This window comes from Grus americana, chromosome 8 (genome assembly GCF_028858705.1).
Source record: "Grus americana isolate bGruAme1 chromosome 8, bGruAme1.mat, whole genome shotgun sequence".
Classification (NCBI taxonomy): Eukaryota; Metazoa; Chordata; class Aves; order Gruiformes; family Gruidae; genus Grus; species Grus americana.
In genome coordinates, this window is record NC_072859.1 from 29,978,396 (window position 1) to 29,999,354 (window position 20,959).

General features: G+C 39.2%; 1 protein-coding gene across 6 annotated transcripts in view; it reads right to left on the reverse strand.

The window, feature by feature from the left end:
- Positions 1–718: 718 nt before the first annotated feature.
- GLIS1 (GLIS family zinc finger 1) overlaps positions 719–20,959 on the reverse strand; it is a 212,404-nt gene continuing 192,163 nt past the window's right edge. For 5 of the 6 annotated variants that reach the window (XM_054834417.1, XM_054834413.1, XM_054834415.1 and 2 more), the window contains 3 exons: positions 11,320–11,504; positions 4,453–4,620; positions 719–1,338 (listed from right to left, as the gene is read on the reverse strand). In XM_054834417.1, coding sequence (XP_054690392.1) covers positions 1,202–1,338; positions 4,453–4,620; positions 11,320–11,504 — 490 coding nt within the window. In that variant the 3' untranslated portion in view covers positions 719–1,201. The remainder of the gene's footprint in view (positions 1,339–4,452; positions 4,621–11,319; positions 11,505–20,959) is intronic. The other variant, XM_054834416.1, reaches the window with a different exon arrangement.

Consider the following 20,959-nt stretch of genomic DNA (forward strand, 5'->3'; position numbering starts at 1 on the left):
CTTCGTGAAGCTGCACCCATACCTGCAGGAGAGCAGGTTCTGCATGCAGCAGCATTTCCTGAGGTTGGGGGTTGCGTATTGACAGAATAAACCCTTTCAGATAACCATACTTTGCTCCTAGGGTGCCGTATTAAGCCAACTAGCAATGGTTTGCAAATGAGAACAAGTTTGGGGTTTTTTTTTTAGTTAGTTTTTCCTTATTGTTCTCCCAAACCACCATGGGATATTGTCAGGAGCTCACGTCCGACATGCCTGCATTGGCACGCATTGGGAGTGCCTGTCCTCTTGCAGGATGCTGGATGCCTGTCTCTCCCAGGAACCGTGACTAGCCTGGGAAATGCAGCCCAGTGGGGCCAGGGCCACAGTGACAGTGCCCAAGCCACTGCAGGTGACCTCTGTTCCTTTAGAAGCACCTGATGGCAAGTGCTTTGGATGGAGAAAAGCCCTCTGAAGGTGTCCTGCTCTTTATTACCCCGTGCTGGAAGGCTTCTGGTCCTTTCACTGGAAGTCTGCGGGCTCCTTGATTTTCTTCACGTACACTTGGGCTGCTTTAATTTCACTGTTACTGAAATGTCACTGCTTTGTTTAAATCACTCTCAGACATTTTAAGAATGTAATATTAGGATTTATCAGGCAGACTAATGATGTTAAGAAATGACAGTACACTTGTTTCCAGTTTTTAATGCTTTCTTGTAAAACTGAAAATATAAAAACAGCCGAGCAAATGAAGATCTTTATATACATGAGGTCTGTGATTAAAGAAATCCTTTTAGTTTAAAAAAAAAAAAAAGAAAAAAAAAAGAAAAAAAAAGAGAAGAATTGACCAATGAGTTAAATGAAAACTGATTAAAGGAAACAACATTTTCAAATTGAAACATATTTTTCAGGAAAAAAACCCCTTCTTTACAAGTTTATTATATAACTTACATTTACACTTTACTGAGAGAACTTAAAAAAACCAAGCTGCTTGAAATGCTCCTCATTCCCTTAAAGCATGAATTTCAAAGTGCCACAGCAAAGGAACAGGTTCCAATACTATCTTATACAGACTATTCATGTATAAAATGGTTTGGTAAATGTGAGGTGTTTATTTAAATGAGCACATATAGGGATACAGACTAAATAAAAGTACTTGAACAACACATTTGTTATTACATACACAGTTATAGGTATAATAAAGGAAACAAGGTCAGCACTGCTCTTAGGTATCTGTATAGATGGAAGGAATGTGATTCAAGCAGTGATCAAAGGCACTGTTTTGGAAGAATCCATTTTCATCGGTTCCGTTGGAGACCATGTCTTCAGATACACACTGTGCTTCAGAGATTGCATCATAGCCTGAAAGCGTGACAAGTTGTATGGACATGATTTAGTACCACAGGACATATAAGGAAGGAAGCATAGTTTGAGGCCTGGGATTATTCAGTACAGCACAGTGTTAATGAAAAGACAATAGGGTTTACCATCAAAGCCTTACCCAGGAGATACACAAACTAATCTCCATGGGCATTTGTGTCATAGTAAATGCAGCTCCCATTCATTTCTGCGGAAAGCAACCCATTTGCAAGTGAAGTGCAAGTATCAGAGTATGATTCTCATGGGACTTTACAGTCATTATCTGAATAGGATGTCAAAACAATGAGTGGGCAAGGATCCTAGTAAGTGTGCACTAAAAGTGATGCAGTCCTCTTGTTTTGTGTGTTTTTCCTTTTAATGACACTTAGGAAAAATGTTCCATGTGTCTCCCAGCTGCTCTTAAGATCCAGAAGAAATCTGGATCCTACGTTTATTGGATCTCCACGTAGTGCAGAAGTGAGGTCTGCAGAAGCATGTCTGGGTCTGGCCAGGCTCACAGGATATGTGGAAGGAGCTGTGCACCACACTGTCCTCAGCCCACCAAAGCCCACCATGGGGGCCCTTTATGTTCATCCTTTATCATACCTATTCTGTTTTACCCTGTACTGCCTGATTTCGGTTTGATTTTTAGAAAAGTGTCTGTGAGCTTCAGCACAAGGTTCTGACCCCTGCCCCCAGCCCACAGAGCCCACCTACCACAGTTTTAATAATCAGCAGCAGCATTATGTCAGCTGAGGCAACACATGGAACAAGATTCTTCTAGTTAAGAACATGCCTGTGAATTAAGTGTCTGACATACATAGAAAATATATCTGTCACAAATCACATTGGTGTGAATTGCAAGTCAATGTGTGGATGGCTGATCCTCGTGGCTAAAGCTCCATTCTCTGCTCGACTGAGGAGCTCTTTGGAGCCACTGGGAAACGCCTGTTTTTCTGTGCCTCAGTTCCCTGTGTGGAAAATGAGGCTGTTTCTTCTCTTTAGCCTGTCTCTCATCTCTTCTGGCTGCCTCACTCTGCCAGCAAGTGTGTCTAGAGAGGGCAGAATGTAGCACCGCACCAGGCCTAGCTGAGCTGTGCAGTACCACAGTACTGACAGATCCGGTAGTCTTATACAGCCAGTCCTGATTTCAGAAAGAACCATTGGCTCAATCCTTAGAACTTAATTATAGGTATTTTACTATTAGGTATGTTTTCATTATTTGAGACCAAATTCTCTACTTGTTTACATTTCTGCATTTTCCTATGACGTATTAATTTACTGTTAGTTTACAGGTCAAATTCTGCTGTCTGCAGAATTCTGGCATGCAGTGTATGTCCAAAGTCTCTGGAAGATGAACTTGGCCTGTTTATCTGCCCTGTGCTGTGTCACTCCAAGTGGAGTGACCAGTATTTTGATAAGTTTTGTCAGTGTTTATGTTATGCTAATTTCTGTTTGATGAGCCTGTATACGGGGTGGATACACAACCACAGATGGACACAACCCAAGATAAGCATACACCCCAGAAATCATTATTAGATTCCAGATAGAGTAAACTATCCAAAGTCCTGAACAGAAAATAAAAATTTATTGACTGTTAATGTGATTCATGGAACAGCTGTTTGCCAGTCACATTTGGCATTCCTGTGAGATGAGATCTCATTTAATATTAATGGTGCTATAAAAGCCTGAAAAAAATTAATGCATAGGCTTGATGAATCTTGCAAACCTGAATGGTTCTATTTTACACACAAAAAGATGAGATAAGATTTATATATTTCATATATATTTATGTTTCAGCCTTTTAAGTATTTGCATACCTCAATAACCACTCTAAAAACAAAAATATTACACAGAAACATTTCATAATAGTTTAGCCCCAGACAGAAAAATCAACTGTTGTTGAAGTTGGTGTCTTGCCACAGTATTATTCTTTGCTCCTACAATTTCTTTTGGAAAGTTTATTTAGTCTGTTCTTTAAATATTGCAAGCTGTCAATCTAAACTTGAAATTTGATGTTAACATGAAAAAAACTATGTTTTGGTAACATCAAACTTATGAATAACACAAAAGAATTCAAAGTTGAAGTTGAAACTTCATCTTAAACTCTTCCCTGGTGTTTGTTACTGATGCGTACACTTTCTAGTATGGAACAACAGACAAATGTGTGCACGCTCTCTCTGAACAGAGTCTCCTTTAATGCAAAACAAACAGGAAAGTCAACTCTAATTTTGTGGTCTGACTCAGGCCCCATTTCAAAAAGCATTTAAACATATGTTTTCAGTATCGTCCTTAACCGAGATGCCCTCCTGAATTCAGACACGAAGAAAAATTTCTTGGAGATATGAAAGTAAAGATTGCAGTAAATAGTAGTGTTCCATGGCTCTGACAATACTCACATTTTGTTTGATTTCAGTAATTCTGCCAATTCTTAATTGTGGTTTTAAAAGTAGAAAAAAATGCTTTATAAAAATGAATAATTAAATATTGACATATTATAGTAAACTAGCTATAACTTGTTGCAAATTTTATATTATGCAAATACGTAGCTAAATGGCAAAATACAATTGCCATGAATGTGCAACAGCGCAAACACAAAGAGACTCCTGAACAAAAAGGAACTAACCAATATTTTTGGCTGAATTTATCAAAGCAGTGCCTTTCCATTTTGTAAACGTCAGTATTGCAAAAAAGTGCCATCCTTTTATACTTAGATGGACAGGAAGTCCCTGCTGCTGCTATTTTCTTCAGAGTTGTGTTAACTATCTTCTTAACTTTGATCTGATTATTAAAACCCACCTGAGCCTACCTGAAGAGATGTACAATGAATAGCCCACAAAATAAATGTGGGAAGTGTCTTGTTTGTTTGCTCCTGAAGGTGTCTGTCACCTCTGACATCCAGCAGAACGAAAGGAGAATTTGTCCATCACTCAAATACAGGAGGATTAAAGAAAACAAATTTGTTTTCCTTTGGGGGTTTTTATAGATGCAAATGAATTTCAGTGACTGAGTTTTTAATATAACCATATTTTTGCAATAACACTGACTATAATGTGTACTTTTCCCCTCCTACTAAAAATAGCGTATAGATAATTCTTTATAGGCAGAATAAATTACCTGTTGAAGCTAAAGGTGCATTGAGTATGTGATAGCCATTCTGTCTCAGAGGATTAAAGCAATGGGATTCCCCTGTTAGCACATCGCTGGTGACAGATTGGTCCATTGTTCTGTAGCAGTCTCCATAGTGGAAACAGTTTTGTATTGAGTGAAAGCTGCCTTGGTAACCTGAAAACAGATATTGCACACACATTTTAACACTACTGCAATGGTATTAGCCCCATTTCTGTCACAGTATTTCATTATTGTTGTGGGGGTTTTTAGTTCCTTAGTTTTAACTATGGAAAAATGATCATGCTATACTGTAAGTCGTAATAATGTAAAAGCTACATCAGACTCGGTCCCACAAGGTGCTGTGAACTGTGATCCCCATCAAGCAAAAATCTCAAGGATGTGCTTCATTTCAATCAATAGGTCAGCTGAATGCAGTCAACAGCCCACTTGTGTTCAAAGCTAAATAGTAAGTACTCCACTGGATCAGGTCCAGGATGCTCAGCTCCTCAGGGAATGTGTCTATAATGAATTACTTTTAATTTAAATACAATAATACAATATTTAAATTAATAGCACCGCTTTGTTTGCAGTTGAGTAAAGTCTTTTCCCATACAGTGTGCGTTACGCACTGCTGGAGATAGCGCTATTTATTCAAAACACCTTTAAGAGTACCTTAAACCTCTCCTTTCTCAGACTGCTCTTACTTGAAATGAAACCCCTTTCACCAAACACGGGGAGCCACAGTCTGCAAGTAAAACTGAACTAGAGGTGCAGGACTGACTCCAGATGGAAGTCAGGTGAAGACTTTGAGTTCAGCTAGAGGCTCTTCCTGCTTCTGAAAAGTGCTGAGATAAATCTGTATGGTCTCTGGCTGCCTCGGTCATTCTGCTTTTGGGGCATGTTTGACTTGTGTCCCCCGCATACCCTACATTTCTTATCTCCTGCTTTTTTTTAATGTATCATATTACCAGTGCACCAGCAGTTTGGGTTTTGCCAGCAGAAGTTGTGAATGAGTTGTACACAACAAAAGAAGATATTTAACAGTAAATGATAGATGAATTGCTGAGGAAGGAATTTTACAACTTACTTACAAGTTTGTGCCAACATCCTAAAAGAAAATGTTATTTACTCCCATAAGGATGACCTCAAAGCATGCCAGCAGATTTATACCAACCATGGGCTGATTTAATTCTCTTCCTTTCTCCTGCCTCAGTAACCTCTTCCTGATTCCAGGTGCATCGCACACTAATTGCACATTCATATTAACTATCCCTTTTCCTACCTTCTCCAAAAGTCCCTTCAGAAATTATGCTCCTTCCCTTATATGCAACCGAATTCAACCAAGTCAGGCTTAAAGTTTAGTAGAATGTGCCATCAGGATTTACCTCTAATTGCCAGAAAAAATACAGAGCTGTTGTCTTTCTTCCCTCAGTCCTATTCAGACCGAAACATTTCCTAAGGAACTACTGCAGAAGTTCCAGGTACTTCAGTCAAGCAGAGACACAACCACATCTTCGGCTGACAAAAGTCAGCACAGCTCCACTCACCAGTGGCAGACTTGACTTGCTGGGCCAGTTGTGCAGCTATTCAGTCTGTCTAGAAATGAAATACCTGTGCCTATTACCAGAGTGCCTGGGTGCCACACAGGGGGGAATTTGTCCCTTAGAAATCACGCAGTGTATAAGCTTTTCCCTGTTAAGAAAGATCTCCTGTCTTTTTCTACCAAAGTTTGACCAAGTAGATAGTATCAGGCAAAACTCAGGGTCTGTCTGGTCATTCTGGTTGTGTTTTCTAAGGCTGAGCCAATTCTTTAGTAGAAATGCAATGAACTCATCAAGTGGTGAAAGATTTGCTCTGAAGTTTCACAGTTTAATATGTGTTTTGGCAGAATCTGCAAGGATTAGATGATTCATTTCTCGAGAACCTACGATCCTCCACCACAAAATACCAAAATTGTTGATATCCATGACTGGTAAGGTACTAATGGATGACTATATTAGATAAAGACACTATGCACACTGTACCAAAGCTGTTCATATTTGCTCCTATGTAGAAGAAGGCCCAGAAATTTGGAAAGCTGAGTATTAAATGAGGCATGTCCTTCCTCAGAATAAATAGACAGCCACCTCTATTTACTGCCTGGAGAGTTTGGCTCAAAAAAACCAAAGAGCTCTTATGAGAAGCAGCAAAGCCATCTTTTGATGTGGTTTTAGGTACAGTGCTTTATTGATTGGTTTTTGATAATTATCCTGACTTTTCTGTTTACAAAACACGAACTCCTTGCTAAAAATATAAACTTTTGAGACGAGCAATGAAAAAAAAGTGAGACACTTGGCTTCAGATGAGGTATAACTGGTTGCAGAGAGCACTTATATGCATTGCTAGAGAAAAAAACCTGAACCTCTTCCAGAATGTCTGCTATACACATCACTTCTAGGGAAGGCATGACGTGTATTTTCTCTGTCTCTGTAATTGCTGCCCTTTCGTCATGCTCCCAGCCTTGCCTTTGTTAAATCAATTAAATATCTTTATGATCTACAGGGCTGGCACAGTGGCTTAGAGAATCAGAGAACAGCCAAGCATGACAGAACTGGATTGAAACTAGTTGGATCTAGGGTTTTCTCAAGACCTATGGGTAAAGGTTTCTTTTAAAGTGTTTTAAGTTACACTGCCTAGCTGCTCAGGAAAAAAATACCTGAGGCCGAGAACTGTCTCAGAATTAGAAGTCTGGGAAAGAACTGCCATAAGCAATCAAATTCTCCTTTGGATTGCAGTATCTATCCCTCAGCATCACTGTGTGATAATCTGAAAAGGCAGTGCAAAAAGTGTTACTGGAACTATCCAATGAAGAGACACGATGTAGGAAAACATCAGTGTTATAGCACCAGTGTATTCACCAGGATGAAATTTCTGCTAAGTGCTTCCCAAAGAAAATATAGAGAAATGCACCATTCCTGTTCTAATGTGCTCACAAATGGGATAAATGCAGGTAGCAAACTAAAGAAAAAACACAAAGTGAGGAAAGGAAAGGTTGCAGCAAGAACACTGGTCTGGTAAAACAAGCCATGGCACTAAACCCAGGACTTTTAACCCTTCTGACCTGAGCAGCATAATGAAAGCTTTCTTCCTTTTTCATTAGCTTCATAGAAATGATGAGACAGCAGGCCCGTGTAAGAAAGGGATGGAGGCTTTATGGAAGGCATTCTGTGTGAGTGGAAAAAGGCACAGGGATAGCTATGGGAGGAGGTTCCATGGGGAGTGACAGTAGTAGCAGTTTATTCAGGAGGACTCCGGCCTTATGTCTGAAACACTGAAGAACTGCAGTTGCAGCTGGTGAACCTGATCTGCAGTTCCACTGGATGGATAGGAAGAATTTGGTGCACTTAAACTGGGCATGAAACAACACTTGGGTAGGAAGAATTGTGCTTGCAGTATTAAAAGCTCTATTTCAAAATGCAACCAGCTGAATGTTAATCCTGGAAGGTGGAAATGCATCTTGGAGTGACTGAAATTGCACACCCTGAGGTTGAAGGACTGCAGGATCAGGGACTTGCTATGTCAGTATGATTTTTTTTCATGACTTTTTATATACTTTCTGTACTCCCACCCGCTGCTTCAGAGGCACAATTGGAGCATTTCTTTTGGTACCAAGGAGGCTGACTCTTGCTGATGGCCGTCAGTAGCCTGGCATGGCTCGAGAGGCCAGTCAGTCTGAGGATCTGAGCCTCACGCATCTTTTACGCTATTAAAAAGGGAAAATTGCCAGCTTGTTTAAACGCTAAGTGTTCCCGAAAACCAAAGCCATTAGAGAAGAGATGGAAAGGCCATATGAGTTAAAGCAACCACAAGGACTTTTGTAACAGTGGGTGCTCTTGCCAGATAAGGTTTCGTTCATTTTACACAACCACAGGAAATGAAACTTGTTGCTTGCAGGCAATCCAATGTTTGATTTGCATATGCAATACAAGGCAGAACTTTACTGCATTTATACATTTTTAAAGTGTGCAGTATGAAACAAAGGTGCTTGTGGTTCATGCCATTTACTTGTGGTTCCTTTAGATTTTTTGAAATGCTTTACACAGAAAGTATTAGAAATTAGGATATGATTAAAATCCCATAACCAATGCTTCAATTAGCAACCACATATGGTTGATTAGAGTAAACTAAACATGGAGTATTTTTTACAAGTTCTTAAAAAAGACTCCCTTCAGTGGTTAAAATATGAAGTAAGCAAGAAGGCTTGTCTGGTGCAAACGTCCCTGCCCCTTCTAGGAGAGCAAAAGTGTAGTACCAGTTTGGCAACAAGTGTTTCACCAGTATTTTTTTTTCCACATGGATTTTGGGTTTTCCTTCAGTTTTTATTTAAATCAAAAATTTTCTGAGGTTAATTTTCAAGTGAAGAATTTACTAAATGTCCTGTCAGTTTAAATGATCACTATTAAATGTTTTATGTACAGTGGATGTAGAAATATAACAGTTAATAAAGGAATAAACCAAGTTCCAAACATAACATTTAGTTAAAATTTTGCTTTGAAATAATTTGTGACAGAAAAGCTGCAGTTAGCCACTTCACACAGTGCACTGGCTGCCTCTGTTTCTCTAAGGCATGGCCTAGAAAACTTCAAGCAGCTTGAAAATGAATGATGTAATGAGCAAATAATTGGAATATGCCTATTAAATGCCATCTTGTTATGTCATGTCATTTACATGTATGTGCAAATAAATCTCAGCTTTTCAAATTCCATAAAATTTCTGACAAGAAATCATGTCAGGTATAAATAACTACAGGATTCCATTGCCTGCCAAATTCTTTCAGCATATAATAATTTCCATGTGATCTTATTACAACTAGGTTTAAACATATAAATAATGTCAGCTTATTCTTTCATTATCAATATTTCTGCTACCAGCTGGATGAAGCTTGCTGTCTTCTAAAAATTTCAGATCCATACCATTTATATGCTTCTATGCAGATACCTAGTTCTACAGCTGAACTCATAAGCTTTCCTTTTTTTGGGGGGGCAAAAATTCAAAACTCCCAAATTACTACAGATTCCATTAGAAAAATGTGCTATTAATGAACTGAGATGCAAAAAAGATGTAGAGCAAGTACAGCTAAGTACAGGTTACAGATCAATTGATTTCAAAGGCTGCTAATCAAAATTGATTTTGGAATGACCATTTCCATAATGAATTTATAATAATACTTCAACATTTGGCCAAAGTGGAAAATTATTGCTTTTTCAAAACCACACGACATAACACTTAGAAAGCAACAATTCATTCAAAAGGAAATGTGGTTTTCTTAAGGAATAAAGTCAATTTATTTAAGTGGTTCAAAACTTGTTCTGTCTATGCATTTGTTTCTGCTATAGTAATGAGCTGCTAAACTTTCCTCTTGTGGTTTGTAGTTATTTAGCTCATTATAGTAACATAATCATATATCATTATATGCTATCATAAATCTGCCACTTTTCCCTTACAGAGTTAATCTTTTTAAATTGAATAATCTGTTGAGCATCAGGTTGAGTTAGTTTTTCCTTCATCACAAATCATTTAATATAATACGCGTTAACTTTTCAGACTAAGTCAGTCCAACCAAAGAGCAAAAATACTCCTCAGAGAATGAAGGGCAGAGGGAACTGTTGGGATACGGAACCCCATTACAGCTGCGAATTGCTGTTCGGGTTTGTGTTCAACTCCTGTGTTTCAGACCCAGCCTTAGCATAAATTGAGAGAAAGCAAACCTCCTTTTTTGCCCACTGGTAAATTGATCACATGTGATACTTTGCCAGCCAAAAAATGACCTTATACAAATGACAGTACAGCTGTGAAACAAGTTTCAAAAAGCTGGTTATCTGCCTGTATAAACTTACATGCTTGGTTATACTTGCAACCAGACAGATGTCCTGCACACTTCTTTACTGTGAATATTTACCACACTTAAGCAGCATACCATCTGGATTATATAACATATTTCTCAAGTATGTATGCTCCTTATACTGGAAGAATCTGTGATAATAATATCTCTTGCTAATTTATACCTCAAAAATTGCAGAAACCTTCATTAGTTCCCACAGCTCAATTCCAGAATAGGTAAATAAGCTCCCAATTAAAAAGGCTGGGTAACTCAGAACAAAAAATGTTTTAAATTAAGCAGTGGGACAGCTGCTTAACTGCTCCCATTCCTGTCCTCAAATCACACTGGCACTCTATAGTTGTACACAGTGCCTTTGCATCTTATTATATAAAATAATACAGGTGCCAGACTTCAAAATAATAAATAGTAAAATATTTTTTCTTTGTCTAAGCTCATGTCTGCCAGTGGACTAAGCAGGACATTGCCAAGGTGTGCATCAGCCCATGTATTTTGGGACTAGATGGCTTCTGCTTTGGCAGGGTCACTCTCTCCAAGCTGACGGAAGGCTGGATGACCGGTCAGGTGACATGCATTGCTTGTATGCGTCTACTGCATGGTGAGAGTGATCTGTTATTGACAATCAAGGAGTGAGTCTGGGCTAAATATTTCACTTCATCTTTGAATGAAGAAGGTATTTGAAGTTATTTGGGGGCATAATTCATTCTTGTAAGGACCTTTTTGAAAACATGTCCAAAAAACCTGAGTAAATGCAATAAATCTGGTGTTGTGAGAGCTTTCCCTATTATGATAACATATCACAGCATGAACTGGTGTGAAAATTTTGCTATGTATATCAAGCCACTTTAAAAATAGGAGTTCCCATTGTCAGTCCCTTAATAAGACAGTATTGGCCGAAAATACAAAAACTGAACTAAATTCTTCCTCCCCAACTAGGAATTAGGAAAGGCTTTTTTTTAAATAAAAAAAAAAGGAAAAAAAGAGGGAAGAGTTACCTTGCGATCCCTGCTGTACAGACTGGTTTTGAAATTGAGCGTATGGTTTATTTGGTATTCCAGAAAATTGCTGCCCATTTGGTGACTGGCTGTGTGATGATGGAGAGCCGTGTTTCTGCAATAGGGAAGGTGGAACTAATGCTTTCAGGGGGCTGACAAGTGGAGAGATTATGTTGGGAGCAAGCCTAGAAAAAGAAAATACAGAAAAACGTCACATAGCACATCACAATATGTGAAAATGAAATACTTGACAGGCCCTATTTCTATAATGGCCAAACTACAGAAATGTTTATTTTGGAGGTAGAAATTATACTGTAAAAAAAAAAGATAACAATGCAGTGCTGCTTTCAGTTATTCGTTAGGAGGAAAGGGAGTTAGAAAAGGATTTCTATTCCTTTACACTGACTTCCTGTACTAGCCGTAATGACAGGATCACAATGACACCACTCCTCAGTAAGCAACTTAAACACCGCTCAGTTTTAATTTAAAATTTCATGAGCTGAGATACATGTCCAGAAAACAGAAGTGGAAGATGTAGTTAGAGTGAATAAATGCAAGTAAATTGTTTAAGTGCCTTTGTAGCTGTAACGGGGTAACGCTTTACACCCAAGTTTCAGCCAAAACAAAGAAAAGCATTAGTCGCAGTTATTCCTTATGTAGGAGTTTTTAGACTTAGAAATACAGCACTAACTGCAACAGATGGTACTGTCCTTTCAAAGAAAAAGTCTGAGTGTTTGCTTGTGGTGGCACTGCTCAGTGGAAGACAGAGACATGGTTGTATCTGAGAGATGGAAAATTCCCCCCAGATGTCTGGGACTCTGGCCAGCATAGGAGGGCTGGGGCAGCCCCGCTTGGGGAACAGACCCTGACCCAACACCCCCACAACGGGTTAGGGCAGCTGAGGAAGAGCCTCGCTAACCCGCCTCTGTGAAATCCCCGGGCATTCTCTGCTACCACTGGAACAGAGAACTTTCCGTGGTCCCTCCCCGCCACAATGCGATCATCCCACCAAGGGGAGCTACAGCAGCTGGCCCGAAGGGATGAACCCTCTGCCCGAGAACTGCCAGAAAGATGGCATGGTGCAGAAGATGGGACCAAAAACCTGGCCATTCACGTACAAGCCTCTTTTAGAGCTGCATTAAACTAACCCTATAAATGAGTAAATAGGTAGAAGCTGAATCTTTTACCAACCTATGGTAGCTATGACAAATGGCCTTTTGCTCCATAGCCCAGTGTAACAGTTTCAAAAGCGAGGGCTGTGTGGACTGTATGTTCTCCATATAGTCTCTGCTGCCCCTGGAGCTTTTACTAAACATAAGACTTGGCTCTCTGAGCAGCACTAGAACCTTCAGATGCCAGAAAAGCCACCCTGCTGAAACTTCACAGCTACAGGTCCTGAGGCGTAGAAATAAAGATACCCCTGCAGGGTGTGTGTGTATATATATATATATGTCACCTAGCTGGGGAAAAAAATTGAGCACAAAGCATTGCAAGTGTACAAAGAATCAACTAAAAACCAAATTAAATCTCTCACTGGTGTCTTCCTCTACCACTGCACAAGCCATTCAAACACCATAAACCATGATTTGCAATAGCAGCTCCTCACCGGTTACACAACTGCTTCTTGGAGCAGTTAGGATTAAACTTGGGGAGCAAGGCTATGCCTGACATAGGGCTAAGCACTACGTGGGAGTGTGCAAGAGGTAAATATAGATGAACTGTGAATTAATGGTGACAACAGCTTAATCAAATTTAACAGGAGAGGCAGAAGAATGCTGCCAAAAGCTGTCACAGTGACACTCTATTAAAAAGGGTTTAAATAAATCAACCAGTCAAAGCCCATCCTATGTTGAAATAATTCCATCTCCCAAAGCAAGAAAATAAGGCATATAATACAAACCACAGAGACTCTGAATATCCCCAACTAAACATTGTTAAATGAAGACAAGGATATCAAGGCAAATATGGAAGAACAGGAAAGTAAATCTTTCATCAGAAAGATAACACTGCCCCAATAAGCAATGATCAGAAATATATAAAATAGAAACTAAAGTCGAATTTTAAGACCCAACATGCAAAGAAAAAAAATTATTATCTGTTGGGGTTTTTTTTAAGCACACATTAAAAAGAGCTCAGCAACAGAGCTGGGATAGCCCTTGCCTTACCCAAGGGTGAAGGCCTGGGGCTGCAGAGGTGGTAAAAAAGGTATGCGGGGGATGCAGGGGCCACCAGGGCCCTCTTCAGGTCCGAGACACAAAATGCTCTCTTGAGCCTGAACTGCTGAAGAGCAGATAGATGCTCGGGGGAAAATATTGAGTTTATTTGCTAAGCAGCAGCTAAACACTAAGGTCAGCTCCCATGTGGCTGTAGTTTTTCCTCAAAGGTCTCAGTAGAGAAATAGCTTAATACAAATGAGCTGTCGTGCAGCCCAGCTACAAGTCATATCTTCTGCAAATGCTCTCAAATGCGTGTCTGTGGTGAACTATTGCATTAAGATGGGGCTGACGTTACCTTCTGGGAGTTGCAGAAAAGTCTTTGCTATGGTCTCTTCCAAGGCTGCAAGGGAGTGCCGGTGAAGCACAACCACAAATTACAAAATGCTCACCAGCCCCTTCAAATGGCACATGCGGAGACATAGTCCTCCACATGCCAGAAATGCTATTAGAAGCCTGGAAATGGTTCTATCTGAAAGGAGATTAAAAAGATTGCAGTTGTTGTCATTGGGAAGATAATAGCTAAAAGAGATCATGACAGTGACATTTATGTGGATAATGACCACACACACATTTTAAAGAGAAACAAAAGATGTACTAAAAACTCCAAGGCCTGGATGAGCCAGAAACCACTCTGAATGAGGGAGGAAAATACTTCTGGTGAGCAAGTACTCTGCAACTGCCTGTGTTGGGTTTCCTCTGCCTTCTCTTGCAATGTCTTGTCCTGGCTACTGCTGGGAAATGCAGCACCCCACAGAGACCTGCCGGGCTGCTCTCCCTCCAGTGCTTTGTTAGGATGGTCGAGTAATTGCATTCTTCAATTCTGTGCAAATATGTTGCATGTCAAAATGGTACATTTAAGGTGTCCAGCTGTGGGAATATGGAAAACCCCACCTTCCCTACCCCTGCTCCCAGAGGCTATTTAAATCTTAACCATGTGAGAAGAATTTAACAGTTTTTATTGTTATTTTTAAAGCAGCCGCTTCTCCCCATTCACACTCCCTACGCATTCCTGTTTTTTCCCCCTGTGTGAGCTTAACAGTTGTGATAGTGTTTTTGCCTCACAGCCTTTGAAACTGGTTAAAGCAGGTGAGATCTCCCATGCAAGGCAGGAGGGGTGCAGGGCTCTGCTCCAGCTGGGCGTGCTGAGCGGCCAGCACTCGTCACTGCTGTCACGGTGCTGGAGCTCAGCAAACATAGCTCTCTGCGGGCAGCCAGTATCCTAGGAGCTTACTGAGCACAGGAACTTGAGCTGAATCCCTGAAAGCACCGTGTAACATTTGACCATCGCTGCTGCCTCTGCATGAAGAGAGTTTCATACAGTTAGTTGAGCAGGTCACCGTAAAATCTACTATGTTCTGCTCAGCCTCTCCCAAATAGGGAATTTAACATGTTGCCTGTAAGTTAAGGCACAGTTTTTAGCTAGGAAAGAGCTTTACTCAGCAGAAAAATGTGGCTATATTAGCAGAAGTGGCCAACATTGGGATTTGTCTCCTTAAAATATTCATCCAAATGCCTACAGCTCAAGCTGGTCCCTAAAATTTTATTTTGTCTGTGCGTATGCATGTGTGAATGTGCTCTGGCATGCTCATGGAGAGTTTTTTCATCAGCTAACTGTCCAGTTCCCAGTGCTATGTTTTTAACTCTCTCCTGAATATTTGCCTACTAATTAGGTTGCTGTGATACTCAGGTTGTTTAAAGAAAGGAGGAATCGTTTCTGATACCAATTAAATAGATACAAATTACATTAAATAGTAAAGAGCTTAAAAGGAGATGCCTTCTGTGTGGAAGAAGAAACACCTACTTACACCAGGAACTCAGCTGGGTACATTAAAAATTCCCAGGCAGTAGTTCAGGCATGTATCTTTCCATAACTAATACCCTGAACATTTCCTGTTAATACTGTACTACAACCACAGTTTGCTTTGGTTTGGATATTAATAATAAATATATACCATATATTTTAATTGTAACTTGTATAATTCAGTCAATTTGCAGGTTCTTTGGGGGCCTTTTAATATATATATATACATCTGTGGCTATATATAGCTATATAGAGAGATATATAAATAAATACTCTCACACAAATGTAAAAAAAAAATCCTTATCCTTCCTTAATTCATTAAACTTGAGGGTTCCTGGCTATATGGAATATTTCTGTTCAAGAATGTAAATCTTTTTGCTATCTCCCCAACCTCGTGATAAAGCTTAGAAGAATCAACAGCTCTTACAGATCTGTAGATATAATCTACCCTGTCTTACAAGGATCCTTGACGGTAAAACACTTAGAAAATCAAACAACAAATTAACCCATTATTAACCAAATTACTCCATTATCAGAAACCCTTATGTGAAATGTAACCTGTTAACTGTGCATTTACTTTATTCCTAGCCATTATCTGCTACAGACACTAATGTTCCTAGCAAGCCCTCTCTGAACCCAGATTTCCAGTTGCCTACTGATGAAACTGCTATTGCTAAAAACATTGCTGTATGTACTATATGATGCAAGGAGGAAAGCTTTTTCACCCGAAGATTCATTTTAGTCACTTCAAACCTAATGACAGTCGGTGCCTCTCAGTCCAAAAGACTCTCTGTTCCCTGCATGATGTTGACTGGTTTCGAACTTACAGTATCTTTTGGGAACAACAGTGTTGTAGGAATAATGTGCAACTTTCTTGATCAGTGATAACAACAGAACGGGAACTATACAATTGGATGCAGTAAGAATCTACTTATTAACGACCATATATTACATAGTGGTAAAACCAAAAGAGTGGTATTCAGTTTTGATGCATTACGTTATCGTGGCAGTTAAAACCACCTGAAGATGTACTAGAATAGCAAGACAAGGTTTTCTTACAAAGTAAAACTGCCAAAACTAGAAGCATACCAATTAAAGAAGAGTATTTAAAATGCAGTTTTTCAATGACAAGGGTGCAATGGAGGAGCCAGCCTCCTCTCCACTCTGTCGAAGACATGGGAGCAACAGGGCATGCACCACAGAGAGAAGCAGGTCGGCTTAAAACAAAAGGAACATTTTGCTCACACAGCATGCCGTGGCCTGTGGCATTCGTAGCCACAGGAAGTCACAGAATCAAACAAAATATCTAGTTTTTTAAAAAGGGACTGAAGAATTTAATGGCCAAAACTAACATTTCCATGCTAAGCAAGGGGTCATCAAATCTTGTGCTTCAGGATGTAAGCTGATCGCCCGAGGAGCCAGAGAGGAATTCTCCTCTCTCTTCACTCATCACACAACTTTGTATGATTGACCAGGTATTGTGGTTTTTTTTTTTTCAAATTCCCTTTGAAGCACCATGTGTAGGATGGCGCTGAAGACATAATACTGGTCTTGAGGGACCTATGATTTCAGGTGGAATTGCAAAGCTAATGCATTCCTCTCCTGAGGATGCATCAGTAGACAATTAAGTAAAAGGACTAATCAGAAAAATCTTGTTTATATAATACCTTCATCCACACAACCAAGAGAAAACTATTGGAAGAACTGATCCTAATTTGAGAACAGACCTTGCCTATGTTAATGCGCACAATCCTGCACCATGCTCAACATTGTCTTAAAATACTCAGCTTCACAGCCCTTCCTAAGGGAAGCTCCTGAAGTCAGATAGGATGCTGCCCATGAAGAGTCACAGAACCAAGTGTTAGACATAGACAACGAGCCAGTTCCTCACCTCTAGTGCAAAGCATTTGTCACTCACATCAGTGGGAACTCACAGACACCTGGATCTTAACAGAAGGATCTTTTTGAAAAAGGAAATTAAAAATCAAAACATAGAAGATAGTAATCTGTTTTCTCTCTCATTTTATAAAGTGCATACCTTCAGGAATCTCAAACAGAAATCCCAGAAAGACTTCTCCATAGATTTTCTTTTGATCATGTTTTAACAATATATTGTGGATTGTAAAAGTTTGTATTAAATTGTAAGCAAAGTATATGTGGAGGAACGATCTAGGTATGCCATGAGCTAGCAGTGATCTATAGAAAAGACACCTAATAGGCTACACGTACCATTATCTTGTTTTAGAATTATGTACCCTGCTGCCTCCACTTTCAGCCTCCTGAAGTAGGCAGTGGTGTATAAGAATTTGTGTATTTTCGCAATGGCCACCAAATATCTTGTTCCAATATTATTGCACCATAAAGAACAAAAAAATAAATACATCTAGACATTGATTTTTCTGAGCTTTCTGTCAAGACATCAAGATGTATGTTTTCTATATTGATCCACAGTACTTAGTCTGAGTAAGAAATAGTTTTACACTTTGCTTTAGCCAGTCTTTGTTCAATAACAGTTCCTGGACAAGTTAACAGAGAGTAAGAAATCGTAAAACCAGAGTTTAAGCTGTTTTCGGATTAGCTCTTTCATTATCTAGTTCATCATCTCTTGACTGCCAAAAACTACACACAGTATACTTAATTAGTAAATATTGAATGGAAGAGAAAATTGAAAAATAATGAAAATAAATTCAAACTAAGATTCTTGAATAATAAGTGGGAATGAAGTGGAACCGCAAAATAGAAATATCTAAGATAGGGATGTTTCCAATATGAAAACTGTCTGGGGTTTGGTTTTTTTTTTCTTTTTATGATGTGATGGCTTGATTGGCAGATTCCTCAGCTAGACAAAGAACCTCAACCCATATCCCATTGAGGTCAGTGGAAACAGGAGCAAATCCAGACTGAAAAACATCTGTCCTTTATCTCAAATAATTTTTTGTATATTTTGGGTTACAGTAATACAGTTCTCTTGCATAGCATATCACCATATCAAACAATCTTGACTTTGAGAATTATGTTTAACTCATATTAATATGAAGAAAAGTATATAATAAAGCACCAGAGTGAGAAGCACAAAGCAAAGAAGCTCCATGTTTTATTTTACAGACTTGTACAGTATTGCAGCTAGTTACAAAAACTGAGATTTTTTCCATGAAACCAGGTTCTACCATAAAATCTAGCACGCCAACCCTTTCATTCATAAAATCTCTCCCCCAAGCATTATAGTTACTTATATTGTGGAGAAAGTCCAATTCAGTTCCAGGACCAGGAGATTATATTTTTTTTAATGGAAAAAAAAGTTAACACTGATTTTCATCTCTTCCCATAATATTAAAAATGATGTGTAAAGCTCTGCTAATCTGATCTCTGGATAGCGCCCAATCTCTTGCCACGTGTTTCTGTTCTGGGTCTTGCCCTACGGGAATTTCTGTCAGCACATGCTAAGGAAACAGTTATACCGTTCACTTTTTTTTTTTTACCTTTTTTTTTTAAGATGGACTCTATCTGAAGTTTGGTGAACCTTTGCACTAATCACTGCCAGGTGCCTCTGGCTACGTTTCTGGAATGCAAGGAATCTTTTCTTTCTCTCCCTCTTTCTTTCTTTCTCCTCTTCCCCCCCCCCCCCCCCCCCCCCGCCGATATAATAAATCCTTCATTGCTGATCACCTTGCTGGGCATCGTTGCATTTTATTACCCTTTCCTATAAACAATGAGCAAACAAGTTACTGGGCTGTGACACACTGCCCTTCTTACAAGGCCTCAGTCTTTGCTCCACAACTGCAAGATACGACACTGTGTTTCTGCTTTTCTCTTTTCTCGGTGCTTGTGGCAGCCTGAGTAGCTCTCAGTAGCCGTTAAGAGTCGGGCTCTGTTCCTGGCTCTGCTACTACTGCAGCATGTGACATACCCCCTAATATCTTTAAAGTAGGACTGAGGCAATGTCAGACTTCTCCTTGCTTCTAGATAAATACAAGATACTATTTTTCATTCTGAATACTGCCTTGGGTTACTTTAATTCAGTTCTGCATCTTCACTCATCCACACTCTGAGCAGTGTCAAGTGCCTGTACGAGTGCAGGAGCTAGTTAGCTATAAGGATTAAGAGGGGTTTCATAAACATTATGGAGAACACTATCCACAGGACCTTTAATGTGACTTAAGAGTCTTAGGTCATTTAATTGCTTTAGAATATTTTTAATAATACCAATCAACAGCGCTATGAAGACAGTTTTGGGTTCAAAATGACACAGAAGCCAAAGGAGTCCTTTCCCGGTACCTCAGAGGCTTTCTGTGGGGGCCTCGTCTTCAGGTACAGAGCGATGTACTGAAATACTGACAATCTTTTCTAACAAATACACATGCAAGGCTCAGTCGGGCATAAAACATAACTTGATATTTTGTAATGCATTTCATTACCTACACAAACTCACATATTTTTTCTATGTTAAATGAATATCTCTACAATTGTGCAGATCTGATACGAGCAATTTCTGCAGAGCATTTAATCACAGCGATCATTATAGGAACTGTACCAATCTATAAGGGTTTGTTTAATAATGTTTGAAATGAAGCTGGTGAATCACTGCAATGAAAGCCGCTACACATAAGGGAAATTTGAAAACTTACTCTTGCTAACAATCCAGCAGGAAAATGTATTTCAAAAGTAAAAGAAATCCTTATTAATGTGGTCAAAGAAATATCAAAACATATTTAAATAAAGAGCACTGCCTTAGGTTCAAGTGATTGCCAGGAAGTCAATTACGAAGACATGCAATCAAACACAGCTATTGCCTACTCAATATTATCCGGCACGCACTGCATGCTTGACTGATCTATCTTCTTTTAGTCATTTAAGGTCATTATTCTCTGGCAAGTATGCAGCAAGATGCTTCCAGGTGCAGGTAGATTCTCTATAGGTAGCTCTATAGGTTGCTGTCTTCAAGTTTACAGTCTAAAAGGCACCACTATACTGAATAGTGGGAGATGTGAAGATAACTTAATCATTTGTTCTACCATGATAAATTATTGTTTGGTGTATATAGTTTACATCTAACCGCAGAAGTTTTGCTTAAAAAGCAAAACAAAATTAAAAAAAAAAAGGTAAAAAACAGCTTTACAGATGTTAAGCATAATTTCACTACAGATAAACCCAGTAATGGCTAAAATCATTAATATAATGCAGAAGAGCTGCACTTGAATCCATCTTAGATGCATCCTGAGTTACTCTGACCAACTCCTTAACCTCCCACCTTCTCCTGTAACTCTCTTATTTCTTACTCTAAGATAGTTTCACTTACAGTGTCTCTTCTGGGCAGGCAACATAGCACTTTGAGATGCACTAATGAAGGCTTTTTAATGAAATGTCAATCCAGCCCTTTTAGGAACAGAAATTAAATACATGCCCACCTATTTCTGCTGATGACCAAACAATATTTTACCCCATGATCAACCACTAAGTTATTCTTAACCATATATTGTTGAAGTAAGTCTATGCTAATGCTAATTTTGCTTTAAGGGGGGAAAAAAACTGTATAACCCTATCTGGACGTGATTATAAATGAATTCTGATCACATTTTCTACAATGAGATAAATGACTTGGGATTTGAAACCAGATGCTTTTAAT